Raw genomic sequence first — 21520 nt, forward strand, 5'->3', positions numbered from 1 at the left:
CTGTTTTTCCAGTGATTTGGTCAACTTTATTTTGAAGTTGGGGTGGTTGTGAATTGACTTGACATCCCTGGAAGTGCACTTTTGAACAAACCATTAGTATCGATGCATTATTAGGTTGGAATACAGTATGCTAAATTTGCCTACAATTGACACACGTGAGAGCATCGTTTTATCTATACAACGGAAACGACCCCGCCCACCACTACCGGAAGATGTGTTTTGTATTTCCGCTTTTTGGAGTTTTTACTCCGTGCGGCCCAACAAGCAAAGAAGGCAACACGGAAGTTAACTTCTCGTAACTTTTTTTGTTTTGTTTTGACGAAAACTGCGCGACCACTCGTTGTTCCAACAAGGACATTACAGCGGTAAGTCATGTTCGTTGATTCAAGTGGAAAATTTTTGTCAAATTTGCCTTAGAGAATACTTTGCGCAGGTTTCATTACCCGCGCGCGGCACCGCTCTCCGAGACAAAATCTTTATGCCATTTTGCGTTGAGAATTACCTGTAATATGCTGCATTTTTTCCTCTGTTTTTTCTAATTTTCACCAACAAACCAAACCTGAATTAGTCTCAAGTGTATTCGGTGTGGGTTGTCCCAACAATTTTAAACGAGGAACTTTTCAAACTCCTTCTTGTTTACCTTCTTAACTTCACTTTCATTTTTCGGTCATCCAGGCTGCTTACAGAATTTTACTATCCGTGCTATTTCTCCGTTTATTGTTGCCTTTTTTTTCACTACCACGTCACACTTGAAATTGCCTTGGTCCTAAAGTGATTTTCAACTCATAAATGTGATGCTGCTGCTAACCAGAGTAAAAAAAAAAAAAAAAAAAAAAAAAACATCACGTTTCATTTCATTGACGAAAAATAAGCAGAACAAAATAAAGTTGTAAATTTATGAAACGAATCAAGTAGCACCATTAATAGCTTTAGTTACATCTGCTGAAGTAATCAACACCAAAACTTTGAAAAATCCATCAAGTTAATCTTTTGTGCCTGTTTTTAAAATAAAAATAAAGTCAATGTATGCGTAAACTATAGTATCATACTATGTGATTTAAAGACTGCCCCAGCCTGTTATTCTAACACACTATTCATCTAAATCCAATTAGTTGTTGAGTCATGAAATAACTTCAGGTGACTTAATGACTCAAATGTTACATAATCATCACGAGGAAGAGGAATATTTATAAAAGCTAAACAAAATTTATCATGTGTTCTGTGAGGGAAAATTTGAACATATGGCAATTGTAGTCTTATTTTGAAACAAACCACTTTTGTTGGCAAAACTTTACTTTCCCAAAAACATAATCGTGCAATTGTGGGGAGTTCTTTAACCACTGTTTTAAATGTGCATTCTCTTTTTTTGAATGTCAAATGTTATTAACTTTTTCATTGCCTTTACTTAATTTTAGTGCACATTATCCAGATATGTCACAATGTAGATCATATTAGTAACTTTTTGCATTGATTTTTGCCTTATTGCAAATATCTGTATTATTTTACAGCATCTTATAAATATTTACATGGATTTAGTTGATACTGTGACAAGATATTCACATTGCATTGTGCATGCATGTCATATCTCAGTTTCATCATGGCTGCCGAAGACGTTTATTCCTCTACAACGGTGCCAAACCCGAACACTGGCTGTTGCCTTGTGCCTTCACAATATTTGGACAAAATGCGCTTCCTCATCAAGGTCTTGGAAGTGGTGAGTCAATGTCCTGATTGATCTTTACAATTGATGTCAGCGGTGTTGAGAATAATTGACAACTGGTCGCTTTATCAAATTAATCTACAACTATTTCAATTGTCAAGTAATCGTGTGAGGCCGTTATTTAAATTAAAATTGTACACATCATTTGATTTCAGTCATACAGCCAGAAATTCATTTACTTCTGCAGTCCATGAAAGTTGCCTGATTATCTTTTGTTTAATCCAAACTGCTTTTACTTTGAAAAACAATGACCAAACCTGTAGTTGACTCAGTTTTATAATGGCTAGTGTGAGCAACATCCCTCTTGTATGATATTGCATAAATGTTGTTTAGTAACTTTTTGCATTACCTAACGAAACTTAATTGACAACAGTAATTGGTTAATAAACAGTGAATGAGGAAAAATTGTTTTGGAATGCACTTTATTTCGAGATAAAAATTTTATTCATTTATTCACTGTAATAATCGATGGTTGACTGCCATCCGCGCAAACCGAGAGAAAACACTGAAATGCGGTTTCGGTGGTCCTGGCCGTGATTCGCCCTTCCTCCTGCGGCCTCTTGACAGGAATTGACCAGCGGGAAGTGAAAGCGCTGCCGTTAGCACATCTCCGTTAGCACAGTCCTCCGTTAGCACATCGCCAATGGACTATCGCAATGTTTAGCGCGGAAGGCGCCAAACCAGTGCAGAGGATGTACACAAGTTTGAATTATGACTTATGAAAGTTGTGAAATAATGTTCCTGGTCTGCTGGGCCAAGACACATAATTTTCCCTTTCCCAGGTCTAGACCCTTATCTTGGGACTAAGATCCGCTTTTGAGACGGGAAACTTCTCTTGGCATGCCATGCAAGACTAGATCCATCCTGAGAACTTTATCTCAGGACAAGAACCAAAATTGAGTAACTTCTCTCGGAGTGAAAAGCTTCAATTATGGATTAGAACAGGGCTGGGCAAACATTTTGACTGGGGGGGCACTAAGGGGTCTGAAAATTGACAAAAGGGACAGGCCAGGAGCAGACGAATGGAGTTTCTATAATCCACCCATAAGAGAAAAAAAAATGTAGGATGTCTAGAAAACATGCTTTAACTCTAATAGAAAATGAACAAAAGCACTCAATGTTATTCAAGCCCCATATGCTGGTATTTATTTGTTGAAATGACTCTTATAACAACTGAAAATTTAATGAACAAACTACGGCTTGCTGTGTTGCAAACAGTTACTATTTTAAAGCACTGATAGTTTGGCTATCCTTCGAAATATTAACATTATCGCTCTCTTCCTGACTGATCATTTTTTTGGACAGGCAGGATCAACAACCTCAGTTGCCCAGGCCTAGATTAGAATGTTCTGTGGAGCCTACTTTTTCTCAGAACAGAACATTCTCTTGGGATGAGAACCTCATCCTAACAGGAGAACCTCTATGGGACAGACATTCACTTGTGTCCCTTATTTTGAGACAAAACCTTTTCTCTGGATTAAAATATCCAAATATGCAGGATAGCTCCCCTCTACCTTATGATACTGTAATGTCACTTCCATATTACATATCGTGAAAGACTGCGTATTTTTATTGCGTCCCCAAATGCATTTATGAATGAATGAAAGGTGATTTTGGTGAATAAAATAAAATTGATTCATACGCAAGCCTGCAACCTTTGTGAGGATAAGCGGCTATAGAAAATGGAGGGATGGATGGAAGCACTATATCTATGGTCTAATCTGTTGCCCCCTTTCCCCCAAAATCTTGCCAGCTGATGTCAATGGTGGCATTCATCCTCGAGGAGATGGTCTCCGTCTGCAACAACTGCACAGCCCTGGAGTTCTTTGAGTTTATCAGCTGCACGGCGTTCCTCTTCACCGTGCTGCTCCTCGTCCTCCTCTCCACTACGCTGCATCGCAGGGTGGGAATAGCTTGCTGGTCCAGCCTGGTAAGAGCCACGTTCTTCTTATAGGATAGTTGAAATGAAGTCATTTTCTGAGCTCACTCAAACATTGTCGAGCTAATGAGCATGTTTTGCATTATGAAAATGTCAAGGTTCACAAACTAAATTCAGTTAGGAACGAATTAAGATCCCACTGCTTACTGAAATGGTGATAAGAGTCATACATTTTCCATGAAAAGGTAGCACTCAACATTGGAGAAAGTTCTATCTGCTTTTCACTGAGGAAATTTCACAAGTTTTATCAATGGTACCATGTATATGTGGCAACTCTGTCAAATATTGTGGCGTTGATGTGACAACCCATTCAAACATCATGTGACCACACCCGGGGCCTCCCTGTAAAGACAGGAAATCTTCCAAGTTCAAAATGCTGAGTTGACAACTTTTAGATCACGCTTATTATATACTTACCATCTTTTGTTTGCATATAAGAAAAATACTTGCTGCTATCTGCTGTAGTGCATTCCTGTACATTTGAAATATTTGCTTTGGATTAGTGCATAACAATATATTACTAATATTTGCATTGATTTAGTGCATACATATATAACATGTTATGATGCCAGTGATATACTGCAATGATGTTTTTTTCTGTTACTGTTGTGCTGCAGGACTTTGTGTACACGTTGCTGATCGCCTTCTTTTTCCTCATTGCCTCCATCGTGTTTGCTGCCAAAAACGACGGCACTTCTCTGGAGAAAACTGCTGTGGTGCGGAAACACTTTCTTCCATTTTTTTTCCCCCCTTCGTTCAAACCGAGCATCCCTTTCCCATTCACTTTTTTCATAGAGCGCATCTTTGTCTTTGCCTACTTTCTTGATGCCTTCCCTAGTTCCTTATTTTATTCCCTACCTCCTTTCTTTGTGGCGTCTTTTTTTCATGACCTATTTACTTGTTTCCTTCTGCGCTTCTTTATTTGCCACCTTATTTTGTCTTGCATTTCGTCTTGTTTTGTTCCCAGTTTCCTTTTGACTCCCAACCTCTTCCTTTCCTTCCCTCTTTCCTTTTTTCCCTCCCTACCTGTCCATCCCCTACATGCTTCTTTCTTCACCTCCCTTCTTGGGTCCTTCACTGCCTCTTATCCTTTCCCATTTTCTACTTTTTTTTTTTAACCTTCCTTACTTTATAATTTCCTTCCCTACCACCAGCCATAGTTTAGTTCCTTACTTCTCTCTTTTTCCTTTTTTCCTCCTTCACATTGTCATGTTTCCTTCCCTCTTTCATATTTCCTTCTTGTGTTCTTCCTGTCTTTTTTCGCCCCCCTACTTCCTTCGTTATTTCCCCACTTCCTTCAGACTTCCTCCTTACCTTAACTCCCTTTTCTTTGTATAATTCCTATGCATGTCCTTCCCTACTACCTTATTTGACTCCTTTTTGTATTGGTCCCCCCCCCACTACTTCTTTCTTTTCATGTTTTGAAACATTTCCTCTGGCAGGCATTTGGCTTCCTGGCGACATTGACGTTCATGGGTGACCTTTTCCTATTTTGGAGGAGCTACGGACTTCCCTTTGGCAAAGGGGATAAGGCACAGTCTACTAACGGCATCCAACCGCCAGAACCTGACCAGGAGGCTCCGGCGGAGACAGCAAAACTCAACACAGACGCCACAGCCGCAGAATGATTTCTTTAGTTTGTTTTTGTGCTTTGTGTGTGCCTTGAAAGGTCAAACATTTTACACTTTAGGAGGCACTCTCGTCTCCCACAGCTGGCCTGACTTCCTTTCTTTGTACTACTGAGGCCAGCCACTCAGGAAATAAACAATCGCCTTTCCACTCAAAGGAGACATATTATGGATTTGATATCGTAGGAGTCACAATGACTTGTTCACAGTCACATTTACAGATATAGTCGGAATAAAAGGTGTTCTTGGTTGTATCATTTCTAACTTAATTGCTGGACAAACACTGCAAACACATAAATATTTGCATATATTGTTAAATATGCTATCCATACTATGTCCCCTTAAATCTAGTCTGTAAATATTCTTAAGTTAGCTTGTAAGAACACAGTGATACTTTACTTTTCTCATTTTTTTCTTGTATTTTCTGTCATCACACAATCAAATGGCATCAAGTAAGAACAAATGAAAAGGTTTAATATAGGACACTCCTCTATTAATAATGAATGATTGCTGTAAGTAGATGTCAAGGCTCCAGTTTGTAATATTGTTGCTAACAGCTAATTCCAGAATCTTGCCCCCCCCCCAAATCCTATAATGCCTTTCTTGTTTGAAATGTTTGAACTTTGCTTACATTGTTCAAAACTTCTGCCTCTCAAAATGCTGTGTTCATATGTTGCTGTACAAACTTAGAATGCAAAATGAAAACAGTTTAAGAATGAGTGTGTGCTTTCATCACTGTAAACAATTTTAACCACTCATTTGAATACGTCTAACCATCATTCAGATGTTAAAAAGATTGTTAAGATTTTATTTCCAAACATTTTTTATTAGAGCCATCAGGTGTTCCGTCTAATTAGTCACAACAAAGACACATTTATTAAAATTGAATTATATGCCCAAAAATAATGTGGACTGCAAATGATGAAACTACATAATCAGACTAGTTTTTGAACCCAAGATGAGCAATTATTGCAATTTGTGAGAACATTTGACTTAATGTTATTATTTTTATATCACATTCGCTGTCGTTTATGTAGAAATAATTTGCAAGATAAAAGTGACAACCCACTTAATTTTAATTTCAAAGCAATGATCTTTGCGGATGTCATGATTAAACTCGTCTTCTCTACCTCATTTGTGTGAGTCTCATTTGTTTCGTTAACGGGTTTTTTTCGTCCACGTGTTTCTTTTCTTTTCTTTTTTTTTGTTGACAAGTTGACAAGGTCATTAAGTAAAGCAGTTGGCCACCACGATATTTGCAAAAAGTAAATCAAATTGGTTAAAGGCTCTTCCAATAGTTATAGTTTTAATTTTTTTTCTGGAATAAGCATTTTGTGCGGCTGCCGAAGTTAACTGCTGTAGCGCAGGCGAAACCACCCTTCAAAATTTGCAGCGTAAAATGGCTTGACATGGCAATCATTGGTGTTTGTGTGGAGACTGCACCCTCTTGTGGGTTACTTTTTTAATTTCATTTATTTGCTACCATTTTGTTTGCTCTTTTAGTTTTGCGTTTGATTGACTACTGTCGTTGTGACATTCTATTTTTTCCCTCACGGATCTACTGTACGTGATTTCAATTTACTGTATCTAGCTAAAATCCGAACAAGCTATCTTATCGCAAAGGACTGCATTCCCCAGAATGCAGCAAAACTCGCAAATCGCGATAGTTGAAACGTAAACACGGTCGCGCCTGCGCAGTAACGACGGAGCAGTTGGCCGTAGCAAAGCGGCGGAGGAGAAAGACAAACGCATCGAACAAAAACACACAATGGCGACGGCGGCGACCACGGCTACTGGGCCGACCACCGGCCCCGTCGGCGGCGGTGGGACCGCGGTGGGGCGCAAGAAAGACGGTGGCCCGTCTGCTAAATTCTGGGAGAGTTCCGAAACTATATCCCAACTGGAGACGGTTCGTTTGTGGATCAGTAAGCACTATAAGAAGGTGAGCTACCATAGCTTAGCATTAGCATGTCGCCCCATTGATTTCAATGAAGGCCCGCGAAGCGCTGACAATGGAGTACCGTTGCTAGCTTTTTCAAAAGTCCTTTTTTGACCATCGCCTTTTATTTGCTCTTTGAAAGTGAAAGCTTTTTCTTTCTAATTTTGTACTGATGCCTAGTTTGGCTCTCATTAAGAGCGGCTTTTAATGATGCCCTTCATATCGAACAATTGTTAATAGAAAGCTAACTCGCTAACACACAATGGCTAATGTTTTTTTTAACTTTACCAAGTATATGCCTGTGAATATTTGTTGAGGACTTTGAAAATAAGCATCAATTATTAGACCAACATGTAATTCGGATTACACAAAACTCCATTTGTGCTTAAGGGAATAGTGCACTTAATCAGCACTTTTCAACTGTAAACAGTTATTTTCTTGACTGTAAAATTAATTTGAAGAGTAAACTATTTTTCGTTTCTGCTTTACAAGCACGTTTGCCGCTCGCATTTGACCGAAAATAACATTAAATATACTGAAGGATCGCGTAACGACCAATCACAGTTTTGCTTGTGGACATCACATGACCAACAGGTGAGCCTTGGTTGGTCTTTTCTTGTGCCTTGTGATAAGGGGATGTCATTTTTAATTTTCGCACACTGTACAAAATTTGCAATATTCTTTTGACTCGTTTTATAATACAGGCTGCTCTGAATGTGCCAAAGTTAAAATGTGGTTTTATTTATTTAAAAGATTTTTTTTCTCATTTATCTTGCTTTGTAGCTTCATTAATAAACATGACAAGTTTATCAACAACAACAAAAAAGCAAAACCTATTTAAGAAAAAAAGTGTATACAGTCTCTTTATATTTTATTTTTTTGAGTCTTCTGAGAGGGTGGTTACTGTGCTTTAATGTCAATTATGTGTGTGTATGCGCGCATTCATAGTACGTCCAGAATGACTCCCCCTCCAGCAAGTCTCTGGCTGGCCTGGTAGTGCAGCTGCTTCAGTTCCAGGAGGACTCGTTTGGACGCAAAGTCAACAATCCGGCTCTCACCAAGCTTCCGGTACCACCTCTTCCCTCCATTTTTACTGTTTCATGTCAAGTTGTGTGTCATCACTGTTTGTTTTTTGACCCAAAGGCCAAGTGCTTTCTGGACTTGAAGGCCGGGGGCGCTCTCTGCCACATTCTGGGCTCAGTCTACAAGTTCAAGAGCGAGCAGGGCTGGTGAGTTGATGCTTTAAATTTTGAACTTTGCATGCTAAAAGTATGCAAATTCACCCTTGCCCTCTACTCCCATCCACAGGCGACGCTTTGACCTGCAGAACCCTTCCCGTATGGACAGGAATGTGGAGATGTTCTTGAATGTAGAGAAAAACTTGGTGCAGGTATGTACTTGAGATTTTATTTCTGTGCCCAATTGCTCAGCCCAGTTGTCAACATAATAAAAAAAAACCTGGCTCTTGTCATTTTAAATGCATTCCCGCTTGACCGTGTTCTTCCAGAACAACTGCTTGACCCGACCCACCGTTTACCTTTCTCCTGACCTGGAAGCCAAGCAAGCCAGTAAGCTTAAAGATGCCATTAAGAGGCACCAGGTGAGTGTCAGATGACACCATAGTATCTACATCATCACCTTTTGCCCCTTGTGGAACTTTGCTATTTTTCTATCATAGGGTGCCATTACTGAGGACAAGTCCAAAGCTACACACCTCATTTACCCGAGTCCTTCACAGCAAGACGAAGGTTGGCATTCTGAAAGCCGTCTTTTGTGATAGATTAAATAATTCAAAAATGTTTTATCTCTTATTTTGAAATTGTGTATTTCAGAAGAATGGCTGCGTCCCGTCATGAGGAAAGACAAACAGATTCTGGTCCACTGGGGTCTCTTCCCAGACAGGTGAGCAGGAATGAGAACTCGTGCAAGCTCGCGTGTGTTCTCCAGAAGATTTAAGTCTTAAAAGTCTCTTCTCCTCAGCTATGACACTTGGATGTCAGCCGGCGAAATAGATGGCGATGTGGAGGAACCGCCTAGCTCCGATCGGCCGTGGAAGGTAAGCGTGACACAAAACAGTTTTAAAAAATATAGATCTTAGAATGTCTATGACGATCAAGCAAAATTGTCAAAATAACTGCACAAAAACAAAATTGCAAGCAAAAACCACAACTGGGTTTTACCATGCAAGTGTGAGGTTTGTTCCATTATTGTCTGACGGTCTTTCAGAAGTCAGATTTTCCATCACAAAAAAGTAAAGTGTAAAACAGCCTCCAGCTTTCTTAATGGCCATTTCTCATGTAGCGTTGTGCAGGTGAGCCAAGGCAAGCTCAGCAAAATATTTGCAGCTTGAATATACATGTAGCTCCAGGCAAAACTTCCCGACAAAGATTGATCATCGCTTTTGAAAAGTACACTTTGAATGAAGACTTTGTCTATGGGCAGTGTTCAGCGTCATTACCTTCTCCTCGGCTTCTTTTTTTTGTCATACTGCAAACAATGTGAAAATGATTTCTCTCATTTTGCCAGTTTTTTTTTTTCTCCCCTGTTATTGCTTGAGGCGTTGGAAAAGTCACAAAGTTGGCATCATTGACTCTGCCTTTGAAAACTAGCTTCTCTGTTCCAAGTAGGTCTGGACAATTTTGAAAAATATTGCAGTTTATTTATTGGTTCCCCCACTATTCAAATTATTTAAGATGCAAATGTTTTCAAGGTTCTCTTCCCTATTCAGGTCCACGCAAGGTGGGTCCTGGACACGGACGCCTTCAACGAGTGGATGAACGAGGAAGACTACGAAGTGGACGAGAACAAGAAGCCCGTCAGCTACCGCCAGAAAATTTTCCTGAAGGAGGAGGAGGTACATGTTACAAAAACACAACACATTTTCTTATTGATAGAATATTTCTTGTATGGGACACTTGTGAAATGTTTTCTTGCATGAAGCTGCCCAGGTTGTTTGTCTTGTGTCTGTTGTGTCCTTTGTCATCCTTCCTCACACCTTTTCTCTTCTTCCAAAGCACCTCAGGGTTTCTGTTCATGTTGACAAAATTCCATTATTCTATCTATTTTTCTCATTAAATAAATTGTTAATTGATTTACAGTAATAATGTATTGAAATAATTTCGAAACTCAATTCAACCCTACTTTTAACAATGCTGTATTTTATGAAAGAATTTGGCCTAATTGTCAACTTGTTTGATCCATACCATCTGTTCCTCATATATATATATATATATATATATATATATATATATATATATATATATATATATATATATATTGATATATATATATTGATATGAATATAAATCCATGAAATTAACAGTTTTCCTTTATTCTAATTTGTAATTTCAAGTATAAAATGCCGTTGTGTGACTCTCACTAAAAAGGTAAAAGGTCTCACTAAAAGAATTGTAAATGAAGTCGGGGCAGTGGACAGGAACCCTGCTCGTGGATCCACGCCGCTGCATCCCCTGCCCTTGCCTCCTCCCCACCTGTTGCTTTCCCCCCCTGGTGTGTGCGAACGTTCCATCCTCTCATTCTGCCACTCTTTTATCTCATCCTCCATCCCTCGCTCCCCCCGCGCTGCACGGGCGTTTGTCTGATCAGTCGTCTTCCCGTACGCCCGATCGCAAGGAGCGCAAGGCCAACTCCGCCGGCAAAAAGAGAAGGCGATCGCCCTCGCCACCCAGCACTCCCGCCGAGTCTCGGAAGAAAGGGGGGAAGAAGGGGTAAGGAACAGGTCATGCGGCCTATGCCACGTCGGCCATGAATTATTGTAGGCCACATAGCATAATTGCTTAAGTCATCTATAAATGTGAAAAAAGAAAACACAAGTTTTAGAACACATTGATTTTTTTTATTGATATAAAAAAATGGTTAACCACATGTATGACTAAGTATACAAAAGGAAAACAGTGCATCAAAAATTTCAATGAGTGTTCTAGAAACTTTGTTTTTCTTTATTTTCCAAAAACATTCAAATGACAGACAGTTGTGCTATGTGGCCAATAGTGTAAATGAACCCAGCTTTAATGTGGAAGCACATGTGAATGTCTGCTATTTTACCTATCTACAGTGGTGCCTTCACTTAATTAGTTCGGTCCTACTTGAATCCTATTGGGCCACCGTGAACCATGTCCGTCCCGCAATCAGCACTAGGCCACTATCAATTTTTAATGTTGCAGTTTGAATTATTATTATTAGTCACAGGAAAATTTGTCAACTAAATATTAAAATAAAGCATCCTAATGATGAGTACTCATGATTTCTTCCCTGATTTGTTTTTAAGAATAGGCCAATACTATTTGTCTTTTTACTATAACTGAAGCCTCTAAAAATATACTATTTTAACTGAATATTTAACATTTGACATTTTCTGTTACCGCTCATTGAAAATATTCCTTGTGGAAGACGTGTTTTGTAAATATTTAAATGTGTTGAATGAGAGGCATTCATTTTTTGCCTTTTCAAGGTTGTCAGTATAAAGTTCCGTCTATAAACTTGAATTAGTTTACGAGGGAGATTAAAAACATTTACTTTAGATGTCTGTGATGTCAGCCATCATACTGACGTCGACTCGGTTTTAGAAACCAGGGACATTACTGGAAGCGAAGAGGACACCGTGGCGAAGAGGAGGACACGGAGGATGATGTTACCAAGGACTTGGATGACTCGTCTGCTGGTGCTAGCATCGAGGAGGGAAGCGTTTCTAAGAGTGGTGCGTTCCAAGTTAGCTTTTTTTGGGGGGGGGGGGGGGGGGGGGGGGGGTTTCGTTTTTGACACACCGCCGTCTTGTGTCCACACAGGTCATTCCAAGAAGGATGCTGAGAATTCACTTCTCAAAGGGGACAATGGCGCAGACATTGGTATGTGTCAGCAACACAACACATCACTTGATTACACGCTACAAATATTGAAGTCCGTTGTGCTGTTTGTTTTGTTTTTCTGTAGATGACATGGAGGACGACTCTGTGCTGTCTGGCGGAAAGGTAACATTTTAGATAAATGTGAGCGTTGGTGTTTACGTCCATAAATGCCAAAGAGACTGGAAATGCTATTTTAAAAAAAAAATCATAATAATTATGAGTAAAATGATTAGGAGGACGACGACCACAACAAAGCGGAAATGAGTCGCTTGATGGACGCGGGTGAGGACAATGTGACGGAGCAGACGCACCACATCATCATTCCCAGCTATAGCGCCTGGTTTGACTACAACTGGTGAGGCGATGACTCCAAATGCCTCATGATCTTTGGACGTTTCTCAAAGCATCACCTGTTCTATCGTCTCCTTTCAGTATCCACGAAATCGAGCGGAGAGCATTGCCAGAGTTTTTCAATGGGAAGAACAAGTCCAAAACTCCAGAAATGTGAGCATATATGCAGCAATATTAGCAGTGCGCTAATATAATAAAAATCAGTGGCTTTTTTTCTGATAACGTTCATTTTGGCAGTGATTTTTAGAGTATCTGCATTTTTGGGGAGTTCATTTTTTATGAAGTTATAATTGGGGTATTTTTTGTGTCAGCACCAGGGGACAGGGAGTACATGAAATGGTCAAAAAACCATTCTACAAAAGAAAATCATGGATTCTACTTGTTAAATATTAATGAACTCTACTAGACATACTAAACATTTAATTTGGGGAGGCTTTTACATCCCACCAAAGGGAGCCCACATGCAGAACTTTTGAGAATCACATAGTGGATATGATACTGTACTTCAACGTTTCAACGATTCAACGATTTTAAAAAATACTGTTCTTTCCTTATTAAACAAGCAGTGACATTGTAATGACCCCCCTTCCACAGATACTTGGCCTACCGCAACTTCATGATTGACACTTACCGCCTCAACCCCCAAGAGTACCTCACCTCAACTTCCTGCCGCAGGAACCTGACTGGAGATGTGTGTGCCATCATGAGGTCAGTCTGTGCATTGTCAGGCAAATGTACAAAGGGCTGTATGGGACACATTCAAATGAACTGTAGTACACTATGGGAATAATATTAAAAAAGCAAATTCTCTTTTTTTTTTTTTTTTTTTAATTTTGCATGTCCTTTTTTTTTTTTTTTTTTTTTTTTTTTTTAAAGATAGAGTTGTAATGTTACCAGAACAGGATTATTTACTAACAAGGATAGTAGTTTCTCCAAGAAAAAAAAAACCCACCCAAATTGTGTTATTCATTCATCATTCATTCATTTATTCGTTTGTTTTTCAAGGCAAATAATACTTTTGCAAAGTCATATCTTTAAGTTTGAATAGAATAAAAATCACAAGGAAAAAAAATATTTCTGCGGAAGGACAGCGCTACACTTACTTTGAAGGACAAAGCATAACTAAGCCCATTTTTTAATGAGATAAAATAAATGTTGTATATATGTCTATGGGATAGCACATAATTTTTTATTCTTAACAAAATGTTTGCAATTGTGTGCCTTAAATATGTGTCTTACGGTGTGCAGGGTTCATGCCTTCTTGGAGCAATGGGGTTTGGTGAACTACCAGGTGGATTCAGACAGTCGCCCTTTGCCCATGGGACCTCCACCCACTCCCCATTTCACCGTGTTGGCCGACACACCCTCTGGCCTCATGCCTCTCAACCACAGACCTCCACCGGTAAGCGCGTGGAGGGGGAACCAGGTGCAAGCGGAGATGGCGGTGACATTCCGTGTGTGCTTGTCCTTCAATTTTGCAGATTCCACCGCCACAGCAGATGGCCAATTTCCCTGACAAGATGAAAGAAAAAGCCATCGACCTTCAGAATTTTGGCCTCCGCACCGACCAGTACAAGAAGAACTCAAAGGTCTGAAACACTCATTTGCATACATGTCATTCCATAAAGAGGCAGCCGGCAAACAACGTGAGCCTGGACCTCCACTAAGGTTTCCTCATCTGTAAATTGAATTAAGAAAGGTAGACTTTTTTTTATTTTTTATAGGCCCTCCATGGGTCATCAAAGGCTTTAGTATTTTATTTAATTTCACACATAGTCCTCAAATCTGCCGTTCAACAATGACCGTAAATTCTTTGGGAAGCACATTACGTTTTCATTGAACTTACAAAGTGACCACTGGCAAACCTAAGATTTGGGCATGTAGAATGTTTCACATTTTTTTGAGTTATAAATTCACCTTCATAGATATTTGTTGTGTAACTTAAGTTACACAAGATATGAAGTTTAAGATATGAACCGTCATATTGTTATATTGCTTTCACTTGCAAGCAAAAAAAATTAAGAATCGAGTGGCATAACTGGCAGCGAATTCAAGTGACCTCACAGCATTATAGCTCATTACTGCACCCTACAGAGCAATATGACTGTCTTTTTTTATGCATGCAGTGCATTTCATACACAAGCTTGTGTTTTGAGAACATTTCAACTGCAACATTTATAAGCATTTACGAACAAAAGAGGTAACGATCTTTAAAAGCAAAATAACGTAATTAGCTTGTGTTAATCATTAGTTTGTGTTGTGCTGTTTTCAGGGCAAATCAGTGGTGTCCTCTCGAGAGTGGACCGAGCAGGAGACCTTGCTCCTGCTGGAGGTCAGTCAATCATCATTCACATGTTTAATATTTCTACAAAAGCACCCTTAAGCACGGACTTATGTCTCATCCCATTCTCCCGGTAGGCTTTGGAGATGTACAAAGATGACTGGAACAAAGTGTCTGAGCATGTGGGCTCACGCACACAAGATGAATGCATTCTGCATTTCCTCCGTCTACCCATCGAGGACCCCTACCTTGAGAGTTCCGAGGCATCGCTGGGCCCGCTGGCCTACCAGCCCATCCCCTTCAGCCAGTCCGGGAACCCGGTCATGAGCACAGTTGCCTTCCTGGCCTCCGTGGTGGACCCCAGGGTGGCGTCCGCCGCTGCCAGGGCTGCGCTCGGTAAAAGCAATACACTTAGGAAAAAACACACACCTCATCAGCGTTCTAATTTGGAATCGCGTAATTTGTGAAGAGGAGTTCTCGCGCGTCCGCGAGGAGGTTCCCGCCGAGCTGGTGGAGGCTCACGTCAAGAAGGTGCAAGAGGCGGCCAGGAACACGGGCAAGGTGGATCCCGCCTTTGGACTGGAAAGCAGTGGCATTGCTGGCACAGCCCCTGAGGAGCCAGAAAAGACAGGTGGGGTCAAAATCTGAAGCACTTCTTCTCCCGTGTACGACCAGGAGAGGGCGCCAAATTGTCAGCGGTGCTGCTGTTTGTCAAATGTGTTTTTGTGTGTGGTCACATTGCGCCACGTTAACCAGTGGATTAAAACTACAGAGCAGATGGGGTAAGGGAACACGTGGAGGGGAGGGGCGAGAGGAAAATGGGTCATCGCACATCATCGTACCCCCCCCCAATCGTCTTCATCATCGTCATATGTTTTTTTTTCGATTAAATCGCACTTTAGATGTTTTTCCCTCCTCCATCATGTCATTCCTGATTAAAGGTCACATGGATTCAGTGTGCATGCTTCATCCATGTTGACGCCCTCTAAACATTTGTGCATAGCAAAATGCAGTTTTTAGAAATAAAGGTTTTGCTTTTTTTTTCGTATTGACAATTAAAAAAAAATTCTTTGATTTACAACTGTTTATTGAAGCATGCAATATTTTTTCTAGACAGCTCACAATCTCTTCCTTATGCACTTCTTTCCAGAAAAGACACAACCTGCTTGAAAATATATTTTTTTCGTGAATATGTTTTAATTTAGAAGAGTGCAACTCTTTTTCCAATATGCAATACAACTTGTAATATAAAACTATTTAATTTATATATGCATGGAGGAGTTGGGGATTTTTCCTAGGAAATACAAGTATACTTTTGGTATATTCTATGGAGGAAATATGAGTTAAAATATAGAATTTTTTTCTAGGAAATATTATTTTCTTGAATGGATGTGAAAAAAAATACCGGGCTGTTTTTCAGATTTAGCAAACTATTCATTCTGATTCCGATTTTTCTCAAATATACAACATTGGGGGGGGGGTCTATACTCTCTTTTTGTCCTTAAATATGCAATGTTTTCTAAAGTATGCAACTGTTTTGTGCATTATTTCAATGTGACTATTTTTTTTCCTTTTCCATTGTTTGCAGAGGCCACAGATGGCGACAAGACAGAGACAGACACCGATTCCCAGCAAGGGGACAAGGTGATGACATATCTAATTTATTGACCTTCTGTGCTGGGGGGTTGGGGGGGGGCAGGCGGTCAAAGCAGGTCGATGGATGAGACTGTGTCCAATGAAAGCCACATTCACACTTTAATGATTGTCCTCAAAATGAAGTCACAGTAGTTACCTTGTTTGACATCAGTGACGTCCTTAGAACTTGTTTTGGAAAGTGCTGTAAGTATGTTTCATGGTGTTGACAATGTCTGGCTTCCTCCCTCCAGGCGGAGTCCAAGGAAGAAGCAGAAAAGCCTAGCGAGTCCGCTGAAAAAAGCGACAAGTTGGAGGCTCCTGAGAAAGTGAAGAAGGAGTCAGGGGATGCGTCGGAGCGCGAGGACGAGAGCGAAGACGGACAGGAGGCAAAGCCCGCGCCTGCCGGTTGGTCGGCTTCTAGTTTTCAAATTTCTCACTTGCTTGCAAAGGGCCTGTCAGGTCCACTGCAATGTGTATATGCAGACTTGTAATGTGATTTGCCCACTGTCATGTGACACATTTACCGCCATTTGAGCGTTTCCAATCATATGATTTATCATGTCTTCCCTCCTGCCAGACAAAGAAGAAGACGAGTCCATGGAGACGTCTTCCTCCGAACAGGAGAAGGAAAAAGAAGAGAAGGCCACCTCGGAGGAAGGAGAGGAGAAGAGAAAAAAGCTGGAGCATGACATGGGCGAAGGGAACATCGCCACGGCAGCTGCTGCCGCCTTGGCGTCCGCCGCCACCAAGGCCAAGGTGACGCATCCCTTCATAAAAGTCATGTGACCGATCGTAAGGCTCCTGCCAGTGCTGTAAATATTTCCTTTGGGTTTGATTGTTAGCACCTAGCGGCAGTGGAGGAAAGGAAGATCAAGTCACTGGTGGCTCTTCTGGTGGAGACGCAGATGAAGAAGTTGGAGATCAAGCTGAGGCACTTTGAGGAGCTTGAAACTATAATGGACCGCGAAAAGGAGGCTGTAAGTATTTTTGCAGAATGATCATTGTGCGCCTGTGTTTATGTGTGCCATGTTTTTTTCTTTGACGTTCCCCAGAGTGGGAGCAGTAAAAAGTCCTTTTTAAGGGTCTGTTTACATTTGCTCCTGAGCTCCTGGAGAAGTTTCAAAGTCTTTACAGAAGCGCTTCACTCACCAAATGTGAAGCTTGACTTGTGCTCTTGTTCCTGTCGTTCCACATGTCAATCAAATTGTCAGAATGTCAACATTTCTGATAGTTCGATTCTAACAAGAAATATCCCTTGGTGTGCTTGGTCAAATGTTATCGTTGTGGTTTTAGTTGGAGCTTCAGCGTCAGCAGCTTCTGACGGAGCGTCAAGCCTTCCACATGGAGCAGCTCAAGTACGCAGAGATGAAAGCTCGCCAGCAGATGGAGCAGCAAGCGGCGGCGGCCGCCGCTGCACAGGCTCAGGGTCACGGGCCTGGACCCCACCCGGGACCGCCTGGCATGCATCCCGGCGGCCCGCCTCCTCACCACGGAGCCCCGCCCCCTCACCACGGAGGACCACCCCCAGGTGCTGCCATGCACCCTGGTTACCCCCCTATGGGGCACCACCCTATGGCGCCCCACCATCCGGGTCAAACAGGTGAGCCTGAACTTTAGTCACACCTGCCGACACCTAGTGTAAGCCAGCCACGAGTAATTGATTAATCTCTCAATTATTTTGTATGAATTATTCAAAAATCATGATCAATTCGAACTCTTAGTTCTCAATCTTGGCACCGCTCGTCTCATGTGGGTCTTGTATTACGCAGCTCCCATGGGCCCCGGACAGCCCCTGCCTGGACGAATGATGGCCGGACCCCCTGCCGCTGGACCCCCACCTAGCGGGATGCCTCCCATGATGCCCCCACGCCACCCGGGAGCCCCCAATGGCATGTGTGCGTAATATCTCTATCACTCATTCCATGACATACTTTTGGTTATTTTGACATGTCTGCGGTCAACTTGATGGACGTTTGACATCAATGATGCCGGTATTTCTGGTCATGTGACCTGTTCCTGGGCTTGAAACATTTTTCAGTCATGTGACATGGCCTCATTCAACACGTCCACAATCATGTGACCCCACTCACTTCCTCAACCTTAACTGACTGCGTTTTGTCCCCCAGATCCAGGACCTGCGCCTGCGCAGCCAGAGGCGGGGCCCCCTCTCCCTGTTGGTCCCCCAGCCCCCTCTGGCGGCCGTGCAGGGGATAACTGAGACACCCCCAACACACAACATCAACACACACACACGCACGCTCGCACACACTCTCGCAGCCGTTTTTACTGGCCTTTGCCGACTCATCAATACCACCACTCGACAAACATCTCCCTCGACACACACACACACACTCAGGGCTCCTGTATGGTAAAGGCAACACACACACATTCATGCTCACACAAGTTGTATACACTGTTTCTGTTGAGTCACGCCTCACGGAGGCCGCATACCGACACTGTAAAACGTTACCACCTCCAACCTGGCGAGTGTCTACCTCGCATCAAGCTTAACACTGAATGTGTGCGCGCGTGTGTTTGTGCGAGCGTGTCAGTCTTAACACTGTGTGCGTGCACTGTCTTGTGTGTTAGGGTTTGCGTGTCGAACTTGAATGTGAGTGTTGAGCTGTGTATGTGTGTGTGCGCTCGCCTGCCTGTGTGCGTGTGTGTGTGTGTGTGTGTGTGTTGAGATTTTTGCTTGTCAAACCTAACACTGAATGCTTGTGTGTTGACTATAGTGAGCCTCTCCAAATGTTCTCTTAACCAAAACAAAAATGACGGATTCAAGCATCTGCACTCGGCCCCTCCCAAAACACACACACAAATTAAGGTTCACACTGGACCTGACACACACGCACAAACACACACACCGCCTTTGTCGGTGCGACTGTGATGTCTCGCTCTATCGCCTAAGTCCCGCCCCCTTCACCACCTCTGCTTTTTAACGCTGCCTACCTCGCTAGCTCCACCCCCTCCCTTGCCCTCCTGTGCTTTGATTGGTCGACCGTGTTGGACAAAATTGTAAACCTTCATGCCCGTAACATGTGCGCGTGTAGGTTGTCAGTTGATTTACTCATATGACTCTTTAATTCTTCTTTTTGAAACGACGTAATAAGACCGTAAATGAATTTAGCGCTGTCTGTCCACACACAGTGACTGAACAGCTAGCACTGTTAGCATCTCCGCTACCTCCTCTTCCTCCTCCTCTTGGCTGGCTACCTCTTCTAGAACCTTCCTCTGGCTTCACTTGTAAAACCTTTAGCCTCTTAGCCTCCTGCTACCTCTATTTGCTATTCCTTTTCCTTTTTCTTTTTTTTTTGATCTGACATCCTTATATCACAGCACCCCATCGCAGGCAGGCTAGCAATCCTGTTTGTTTCACCACTGTCTCGAATATGATCTTTAACAGCTACAATTGGTATTTTTAAAGGACTTGTTTTGTTTAGATAAACTTTGTTGTGTTCTTTGTAGCATTTCCTTTGGTTTTTGTACCCGGTCCGTTTGCTACGTGGGTCGACACGCTGGCCAATAAAATGTTTTTCTACAAACGCTCTTCTCCGACAAGTCTTTAAATGCCTTTGAATGTCTCATCGGCGCATAAAAAACATTTTTCTGATCTCGACCATAAACGTATTACATGTTGGATTTAGGTCATATTGAATGGGCAGCAATTTGTGCTCATTCGGTTGTAAAACAGACAGATGGGTTTAGTCATTTATAGATAAAGTAGAGGGAAAAAAATACAATGTACATGTGTTTTTATAAAATGTACAATGTATTTTTGCTATATGCTGGGTTAGGGAACAGGCTGGCCCCAAATATCTTAAACCCCAAAATTTAAAACTCATACATCACAACAAATAAACAGGAAAAACGAATGTCAGTAAATCACTTTCTGATATTTATTCCTATATATCAATTTATGGTCCAATGCCACATGAGACAATGACAAAATGGTGGACGATGAAGATAATCTGAGACGTCGGATGGCTAATCTTTCTCCCGAGCGGCAGATTGACCTCAACAACATTATGGAGAGCCCCTCGAAAGGGGGTGGGGAGGTTCAAGGGGAGTGGGGTGGATTAACAATGTTTTCATTTGGGCATGATACCCTCTGCACCATGGCGTGGGCTAAATACGGCCTCTCTCCATCTTTTAATCTGGTCTACCGTTCACGGTTGTTTTGTGTACTAGTAAAATTATACTAGTAATGTTTTTGTCACTAGTGCGGAGCCAGCCTTACTGGTAAATGTTTTAATGCGCTGCACTAGAAGCCTAGACTAGCAGTTCTCAAATGTGCGGGTATGTGAGATTAACAGCATTTCTGCAGGTGACTGGAACAGTACATTTTCAAGTTAAGAGCAAATCAACTGGAACATAACTCACAACCCTAAAATTACAAACTGACGAGGGGTTTAAAAGTTTAGAAACGAAAAAAATACTGTAAAAGAAAAAAACTAATGAACGTGCTAAACAAAACGCTTATAATCAACAAAAACACCAACTTCAATTAAATCCATAAAAACCATATATAATAAACCATAAAAGCTATAGTGTTAATGTAAAAACGTACTATTTTTTTAATGTTTTTTTGTACTTAATTTTGCGAACGTAACCCCGCGATAAACGAGGGAGCACTGTACTCGACATCCGCGCTACCAATACAAAAAATAAAGCGCTATTATCTCTTTCAAACTTTTGCTAGCAAGTACAACCTCAAAAACGCTCTTCATGTACCGCCACCATTGTCGACATTAAAAAAAGTCAAGTTGCATAGCAGACATGTTTGTGTGTTTGTTGCGGTTGTTAGTGGTGTGGTTTTTAGGAGGGGGAGGGGCATCAGACGTGCAGTGGGTGGGGGGGGCGTGAGGCAAGCAAGAATTACTTCTGCTCTGGTTAGCAAACACAACAGAAAAGAAACTAACACACCTTTGCTGGGGGAGGGGGCGGGGTCAGTGTGTATGCGTCATTTGCTTGACATCACAACACCACCACGTGCACACTTGCGATTTATTTTCGCTGTTCGCGCTTTTATTGTTCAGGTTCAACCTTTTTTTTACATGGTGTAACCCCTGATGAATCTTTTTCTTCGACCAAGCTCCCCCTAATCATTGCAAATCATTTTCAGTGCATAGACGGTTTATCCCCCCCCCCCCCCCCCCCAA

The 21520-nt window shown here is 41.6% G+C and overlaps 2 protein-coding genes across 4 annotated transcripts; both read left to right on the forward strand.

Annotated features, from left to right (window-relative positions):
* Positions 1 to 237: 237 nt before the first annotated feature.
* Positions 238 to 6416, forward strand: cmtm6 (CKLF-like MARVEL transmembrane domain containing 6). Its single transcript, XM_088410848.1, has 5 exons — positions 238 to 365; positions 1591 to 1714; positions 3474 to 3650; positions 4277 to 4375; positions 5102 to 6416. The coding sequence occupies exons 2-5, from the start codon at positions 1598 to 1600 to the stop codon at positions 5285 to 5287; spliced, it is 579 nt and encodes a 192-aa protein (XP_088266974.1). The 5' UTR covers positions 238 to 365; positions 1591 to 1597; the 3' UTR covers positions 5288 to 6416.
* A 588-nt stretch (positions 6417 to 7004) lies between these two features.
* smarcc1a (SWI/SNF related BAF chromatin remodeling complex subunit C1a) lies at positions 7005 to 19903 on the forward strand. 3 transcript variants are annotated; one of them, XM_088410700.1, is made up of 28 exons: positions 7005 to 7229; positions 8175 to 8294; positions 8370 to 8455; positions 8535 to 8616; positions 8734 to 8826; positions 8905 to 8974; positions 9059 to 9128; positions 9207 to 9282; positions 9955 to 10080; positions 10833 to 10954; positions 11813 to 11943; positions 12032 to 12091; positions 12177 to 12214; positions 12325 to 12446; positions 12524 to 12595; positions 13037 to 13150; positions 13691 to 13844; positions 13924 to 14031; positions 14715 to 14774; positions 14861 to 15119; positions 15193 to 15354; positions 16312 to 16367; positions 16610 to 16763; positions 16936 to 17114; positions 17201 to 17335; positions 17652 to 17958; positions 18128 to 18253; positions 18485 to 19903. In XM_088410700.1, the coding sequence occupies exons 1-28, from the start codon at positions 7056 to 7058 to the stop codon at positions 18574 to 18576; spliced, it is 3348 nt and encodes a 1115-aa protein (XP_088266826.1). In that variant the 5' UTR covers positions 7005 to 7055; the 3' UTR covers positions 18577 to 19903. The 3 variants fall into 3 exon arrangements, with proteins under 3 accessions (XP_088266826.1, XP_088266827.1, XP_088266828.1); XM_088410701.1 differs by having other exon boundaries at positions 18128 to 18247; XM_088410702.1 differs by having other exon boundaries at positions 10860 to 10954.
* The last annotated feature ends 1617 nt before the right edge of the window (positions 19904 to 21520 follow it).

This window comes from Hippichthys cyanospilos, chromosome 3 (assembly GCF_059441005.1).
Source record: "Hippichthys cyanospilos isolate Australia breed blue-spotted pipefish chromosome 3, RoL_Hcya_1.0, whole genome shotgun sequence".
In the NCBI taxonomy this organism is placed as follows: Eukaryota; Metazoa; Chordata; class Actinopteri; order Syngnathiformes; family Syngnathidae; genus Hippichthys; species Hippichthys cyanospilos.